At 39.9% G+C, this 7,871-nt stretch overlaps 1 protein-coding gene across 2 annotated transcripts; it reads right to left on the bottom strand.

Moving 5' to 3' along the window:
- Positions 1-215: 215 nt before the first annotated feature.
- LOC120549705 (hereditary hemochromatosis protein homolog) lies at positions 216-7,276 on the bottom strand. 2 transcript variants are annotated; one of them, XM_039786796.1, is made up of 6 exons: positions 7,102-7,275; positions 5,197-5,433; positions 4,846-5,109; positions 4,355-4,621; positions 2,621-2,761; positions 216-2,085 (listed from the first exon to the last, which is right to left on the bottom strand). In XM_039786796.1, exons 1-6 carry the CDS (start codon positions 7,154-7,156, stop codon positions 1,850-1,852), a joined length of 1,200 nt encoding a protein of 399 aa, XP_039642730.1. In that variant the 5' UTR covers positions 7,157-7,275; the 3' UTR covers positions 216-1,849. The 2 variants fall into 2 exon arrangements, with proteins under 2 accessions (XP_039642730.1, XP_039642731.1); XM_039786797.1 differs by lacking the exon at positions 5,197-5,433 and having other exon boundaries at positions 7,102-7,276.
- Positions 7,277-7,871: the final 595 nt, after the last annotated feature.

Here is a 7,871-nt window from a genome sequence, read left to right on the forward strand (position 1 = left end):
TCAGTGTCAACGTTAAAATTCATTCAAGCAACCTCCACTACAAATTTGACCGAAAAATTAAAGAGGGGAAATTAAAAGTTTGATTTGTTTTTATTGCACAATATGTCAGACATGAAATAATAGAAGAAGAAAAACCCCTGCTGAGATTCCCCTAAACTGTGGACAGCCCAGACTGTCGTTTATTTTATTGTATTTTTAAAAAAAAGCAGCAGAGATCTCAGAAAAGATTTTAGATTTTATTATTATACCACATGGTAAACGCTACATATGATGGTAGAAAAGTTGAAATAAAATAGCTGTAAAATATAGAAAACAATACTTAGCTTTGTTTAAACATGATTTACACACAGTAGCAAAAAAGAGAACAACATATTAACATTAACAAGAGGTTTGCATATTATCCTATGAAATATCTGCGACTGGCGGGATTTATTCACCGAGGGCCAATTGAGAGCAAGCTCTTATTTTCAATGACACACTGAGTATATGCCGTATAAAATGACAATATACTGTATATAAAAATTACTGAACATAGTTTATATATGATATACAGTTGCAATACACAGTACCCACACAAAACAATTACAGAATGTTAAACAACTTAAAGTGCACATCTACATTCAGAACACATAGGGTCATGAAGAAGACATTTAAAGTGATTATATGGAATCAGGCTGTTTAATTTCTTTAGAATATGCAGCTAATTCCATTTATATGGAGCATAATACTCAAATGCAGTTTTGCCAAATTCTGTCCTAACAAATGGAATATTTAAGACCAAGGAATCACTAGTGCGAGTGCTGTAGTGATACGATTTAAAATTCAGCAAGCTTGTTAAACATATAGGCAATTTTTTTAAGCAAGGCTTTGTAAATAAATAAAGTGCATCATGAAAAGTACAGCCAACACTTTGATAAAGGAGACAGCGGTAAGTTCTGAATCCGTCACCAGATATAAATCTAAGGGCAGAGTGATGAACCGCATCAAGTGGCTTTGTAAAGGAAGCTGCATGCATATGAATGACATGCCCGTAATCTAAAACTGATAGAAACGTAGTTTGAACAATCAGTTTCCTACAACTTTGGGTGAGGCAAGATTTATTTATATGAAAGAATGCCAATTTTGGCTTTAATTTCTTTACAAGTTCAGTTATGTGTGGTTTAAAAGACAGCTTATCATCCACCCAAATGCCCAAATATTCTAAACTGAAGTGAGATGGCTCTTTTAGTATTCACAGTAGACACATTTCTTGTAAATGTCATAGTTTGCTAAGTTTAGGCACCAAAAAACTTGTCAGGATAAGAAAAAAGTTTTTGGTTTGCGTTCATACACCGGTCATCTTAAGTAGTATTTCAGGGACAGGAACATCAGTTTCCCAGGTGAAAGTCTTCTATTTTCCCACCTTAACTCTCCCCCAGCTTTAAAGCCTGTGTTTTGTAGCCTCTTCAATAACGTACATATTAACGGCCATGATAAATGGAAAGTGCAGCTGTGTCCAAAATCATTCCCTCTTTGCTGCATGGTTCACCATATTTACGTTGGACCGTTGTATTGAAGTGTCCGAAATCTGTGTGAACGTCCACAATGCAATTCTTCACTGTTGATCATTATGAAAAATGACGTGTTGTCCTTACAAGTTTGCAATAATGATGCAAAACCACTGGGATTTCTAAAGTTTCAAATGTGTCACTGTAGAGAATGATGAACACAGTTCTGTAATTAATGGATTCAGTGCAAAATAACAGCGTCTCTGAGGGACTGACAGTAAAACCTGATGTTCACAGTTGATATTAAATATTTATGTTTGTCTTTCTACAATTTCAAATTCCCTGCTCTATTCCTCAATTAACTATCGCTGTGGCCCCTCAATTTTATCAGCAAAGTACTCTGGGTCATAGTGACTTTGATCCCTTAACAAAACGACCATCTCCCACTGCTCGTGGGACTTTCTGTTTCCCTCTCTCCCTTGTGTGACTGAAAAAATAACGCTCTGCAGATCTGGAGAAGCAACACTCTCCATCATCCTGGTAAACTGCTCAACCAGCTGTGGATCAACTCTTGAAGGAGGACTGGGCTTCATTTTCACTGCAAGGAAAATCACAATTAGGACACATGTTGAAGAAATGTGACCAACAGATGTAGTGAGCTGTACATTTTACAACTGAAAAATAAAGTTCCTCTCCAGTGGACAAAGTATGTAATGGTGACTCTGTTTCTAAAACCCAACCTGACCCCAATAATGGCGACACTGAAAAGTGATAGAGAGAGAAGAGAAAGAGAGGAATAGAAAGTATTGTGGATGAGTGAAATGCAGAAAGTGTGTGAGATGCATGCAGAAAGTGTGTGTGTGTGTGTGTGTGTGTGTGTGTGTGTGTGTGTGTGTGTGTGTGTGTGTGTGTGTGTGTGTATAGATAGAAGAAGGGTGAAACTGAGAGTCACAGCGGACTCATAAATGGGTCCAACACATCTGCTGTATGAAATACCTCAATTATTTTAATTTTTTGCCATTTCTGCTCTGACATTTCTTGGTACTTATAAGTTGACTCATATTTTGACTCAGCCCATCGGTTTATTGATGTCGCTGTAGTGAATTTCTGAAAACAGAAATAATAAGTCTTACCACATTTAACCAGATATCGGATTGCACGGTATATACCAGCGATTATAAACACAGCGCAGACGACTCCAAGGATTACTAGCAGGATTTTCCAAAACACTCTTGAGTTATCAAGAAGGTTTCTGCCATCAACAGTATTCCCATCTGTAAGGAAAGACAGAAGATCTTGAAAACCCACTTTTCCCGCCACCAAAGTTCTCCATTCTGTCCTCTCTGTTTGAATTCTTCGCTTTCCACGGTAACCCCCGGTTGCTGAAAGGAGGCGCTAGTCCGGACTAGCTAACCAGCATCACCTCGCTGGTCGAGTTTCGAGCTGGTACAAACTTTATATCGGCCTGATATACAAAAGGGATCCGAGGGAATACTGGCCGAAGTATTCCTTCATCTGCAGCGGGCTTAATCAGCCTGGATTCAAGAAAAGGACTACGTTCTGTTTCTGGTTTGGTCGACCTGGATCACGTCTCGTCCCCTTTGCTTCAGACGAAACGGATCGTTAAGCTCTGGCGAGAGACTTAACTGACAAACAACGCATACAGTAAGAAGGCTTACACAGTTCTGGGCAGATATTAGAACTAGTGCGTTTTGGTTTGTTACTAATGAGCAAAGGGTTAGCTACCGCTGTTGCCATTAATGTGATCTGATTGTAATAATGTATGGGCCATATCTGGTTATTAATCTGTTCTGTGAATGTATAAATTGGTCATTATACTCGTTGATTTATGTTGTGTTAAAGTAGCTGGGGTAAAACCGTAATTGCTATCTGCTAACTCCTTTCAGGAGTTTTAGTTACTGTCCGCGAGATAATCGCGATGAATCCGCCGTTAAGCCACTGAGCTGGCCGTTATCAATATCTTAAGATCAGAAGTGCCTCTTCTCTTTACTCTCCTTCTCTTTCTTCCTTTACTCACACACACACACACACACACACACACACACACACACACACACACACACACACACACACACACACACACGACACAGGCTAGCCGCGCAATTACCAAGCTAACGCTGTAGCTTCACACGTGGGATCTCCCTACGTTCGTACAGAGCTAAAACAGGAACTAGCTACCAGATCAGCTAAGCGTTCTCGTTGCCTAGCAACCCCCCCGGCTTCTTCAGCCCTCTCCGCGCACGCAGCACCACTACCGCCCTCTTGAGGCTAAATAGTTTTGTGCAGTTCACAGGAGTAGCCATCTTTGGAGTTGTTTTGGTGTTTAGAACTACACTCCGACACCACCCCCTCCTTTGTCACTCACTCTCTCTCACACACGCTCGCACACACACAGACACAGACGTGTCCATGACACATGCTGCTTTGTTTTTGCTTTGTTTTTGGTTGTGATATTATAAAAGGTATATGAGTTTATTATTGAAGGATTATTGTTTAGCTACTGATAATTGTGAAGTTAATAAATCTTATTATACTTAATTAGCAGTTGCTTGTGATTATTTGTGTACTTGTCGTAATAATTGCTGGTGAATCAGGTCCGTGCTAGGATTCACCCCTTCCTTTATTTCCTTTTTAAAGGATTACCACAGAAATGAGACTGTTCCACAGTTTGATTATTGGTCCCTGACTAGCAGGGTGGTGCCCCGTTTTGATTGTTTGTCGATTTGATAAAGTTATTAATAACCATATTCATAACTTTATTAATATTGATAAAACATCTTTGATAATTTGCCAATGATCAAATCTGTACCCTACGAGAATCCTACAACATCCAAAAAAGGCCTCACCCCAAAAGACGGTGATGTTGTGACTTCCTGTTTGTACTGTGCAGCCGTACGTGACAGTGTTTCGGCTCTGAGAGATCTTAGCTGTCAGTCGGAGGATCACGGATCCGTCTTCAGCAGGCATCGGTCCAGTTACCCTGATCCAACTGGCCCTGGAAGCCCCGTTTCCAATCAGATGCACCGAGCTCACTGATTTGTCAGTACTCGTCACATGACACCTCAGCAGTGCCTGGTCTGTGTCAACAATGGGCTTGGCAAAAACACGTAGCTCTGCAGAGAAATAAATTATATATTATGTATCAAAGTATCAATTTCCAGGATAACTGCCCCACATCGCCTCACCTTCCACTCTGTGTGTGTTGCTGTTCTTAAACTCCCTTCGCTTCGGGAAACCACAACAAACTTAGAGCTAGCAAGCTAAAAATGTCAAGTTTTGAAGAAAGTGTGTGTGTGTGTATGTGTGTGTGTGTATATATAATGTTGCAGGCCCTCACCTGTTTCCTGCTGTATTGGTCTTAATTTAATTTCCTGGATCATCTGTGGACATTCCTCTTTAATGAAGCGTCTATAGACATGATTCATTGCTATCTGTTTGTTCCAGAGTTGTTCCACTGGTCTTGCAGAGGGAGACTGGGCGGTCCATCTCTGAGATTCAGGGTCAAAGCTTATGAAGTCCATCCCATTTACTGCCCAGGCTTCAAAAGCAAACACCATCCCATTGGCTGACAGGATGCAGCCCCGCCGCCGCTGTACAACATCTGTACAGGAAGACTGCAAGATTAACTTCTGGTTTTGAATAAGGCAGCCTTTATCATCATGTCACAAAAAACATTATGAAAACTTACACACTGTGCTGTTCATTAATCTTGGAATCTTGTTGAGAGAGTCTATGATATTTTCCCATGCTTCATGACAGTTTTCAGGTAACTTTTGGGACTCCAGGGTAGGTTTGAGTTGTTCTCTTTTCGTCAGGGTGTCACAGTAAGAGATGGGAACTCCATCAAATACAGTTAGTTGTTCAACTAAAGGCTGATCTCCAGGCTGCACACGTCCTGTAGACAAGAACTTCAGAGAGTGGGAACCTGAAATAGAAAAGACATTTAAAGGGTTTATGGGCTCAGCTTCATGTCATATGCAAATTATAATACCCACGTACACACAGTTAGGGACTGCCATTGGCACAATATAAGTCCTTGCGCAATAATTACAGGCAGCTGAGAAAACAAAACATAGGTTAGGCAAGGAATGGCACCTGACTAGATCTAAGCAGCAAGTGTACAGACAAGCCTCTTTTCTTCAAGAGCTTAAGCTAGTTTTTACGATTGTTCATACTGTATTTAGATTTGATTTGTTTGTTTTTATGTGTTGGTTCGTGTTGTTGTTGTTGTGGGCGACTTTTAATACTGTAAAATGTGATTGTTGTCCTTTACTGCTGTGTTAGCGTTCTTATACTCCAGTGTTTCCCTTCTGACAGAGATGTTATTCTCGGTTTCCTGCCCAGGGACTACAGATAAAAATTACATTACAGCTACCAAAGGTACTGCTAAGGAACTCTGCATTGTCCCTGTCCAATAAATAAAAAAAACCTATAACTACAGAATCTGTTTCAAACTGTTTTTACTTCAGGCTGCTTTGAGGACAGTTCACCACTGGGTTGTAGTGTGAGTCAGAAACAGGACATTAGGGGTGTTGTCTAATATCATGATGTAGCAGGCAGATTGGAAAGTCAAATTGCTAATCTATTTGGAATGTGCAATACCTTATCTGTTATTCAACGGCCTTTTTGTACAATTTGAATTGTTTGTAAGTGTTTTGATTATTGTGCTTTTTAATACTCAGGGAGTAGCAACGTAATTATGTGGTAATACTGTTGGACAGTGGTGCAATGACCATTGTCCTATCAAGTAAAATCATCTTTACTAAGTGACTTTACAGGTTTGACGAGTCATGTTGCCCACCACATGCTTAAGATGAGTTTTAAAATGTCTTTAGGAATAGTTCTAAAGCTGTTCATTCGACACAATAATATCCAGGTTGAACTACGCTGTTGTCTTCTGTCTTCATATCCAGGGGTCAAGATACTTCTGCTATCCAAAGGATTTGTTCCTCTGTATGTTGGAACTGTGCCATTAGCTTTCTGGTTTGCATGTCGATGTTTGGAAATCAGTCAAAGCGGGACGCCTGGATAGTTCACCTGGCAGCGCATGCGCCCAATGTACTAAGGCTCAGTCCGTGTCGCAACGGCCGCAAGTTCAACTCCAACCTGCAGCCCTTTGCTGCACTTCATTCCCCCTCTCTCTCCCATTTTACATCATTAGCTGTCCTATATAATAAAGGGCTAAAACGCCCAAAATATAATCTTAAAAAAAAGAAATGAGGCCATAAAAGTTACTTCGATGCATGTAAACACGCTAGTGCATTTTCAAAACTACTCAACTAATTAAAAGTCCTGCTTTTAAAATTTAAAAGGTCCTACTCTGAGACCGACGACAACTTCAGCCATCAGAAAAAGGCAAATGAAATGTAACGGAGAAGAAGTAGATTCAATTCATTACTTGAGTACCTATACAATACTAAGTCATGTTTTACCTGAACTTAACTTAAAAATGGAAGAAATTGTTGAGTTAGTTCCTGTCAACAAGTCACAACACCAACCCCAGCTTGGGGCAGTCGTTGTTCTGCTGCTGCAGTTCTGTCTGAACACATTGCACCTGATAATTCAGTAGTAGCATTGATGAAATGTTACTTACCACAGGTAATAGTTGAAATCAGTAAACATGGAATCAAAAGTTGAATCCACTTCATCTTGGAGCATTATCAGGAGTGTGAGTGGCAATCCTTTAGAGTAAAGAGTAAAGCTACTGTAACCCTTCTGAAACCACTGACAAACTGGATGAACAAGAATTCTCTTGCCCAGCTCACATAGTTCAACCTACTGACAAGCTGGCATGGGGGAAATCCAAACATGTTGTCTAACAACTACCACCCTGCCATGTCCTATCACAAATCTGCAGGTCCTTCAGTCAGTCTGTCAAACCCTTTGGTTCAGAACATCTTTAAAAAGCACCTGTCAGTGGGCCTTGAACTTCTCTGTGGACATTAACAGTCCCCAGCAGATGGAAGATGTTTCTCTATGAATTGTATTTCTAACGACACTGACAAACACGACATAACTGTAGATGTTGGAGTTAGTGAAATAAAAAAAGGATGGGATCTGTGATTCTAACACAATGTTGTTGACAGACAAAATGTTAAACAGCTTAAACAGCTGTGCCTCGACCACTTTGTTGTATAAAATAACCAAATGTCTAGCATAATATCTACCTCTAATTGAATCAAACATGTAGTATTATTTAGACTCCAGCTGCTTTAAGTTGAGAAAGCTAGTTTATAGTTTAGAAAAGTTTAGATAGAATGTCCACTGTAGTATGATAACGATCTACAACATGGAGACATTTTTATCATTAATGATCTAAACGGTCATCTCGCACACACGTAGTGTGGATCTTTTTAAAAGTAC

Source organism: Perca fluviatilis, chromosome 20, assembly GCF_010015445.1.
Source record: "Perca fluviatilis chromosome 20, GENO_Pfluv_1.0, whole genome shotgun sequence".
NCBI lineage: Eukaryota > Metazoa > Chordata > Actinopteri > Perciformes > Percidae > Perca > Perca fluviatilis.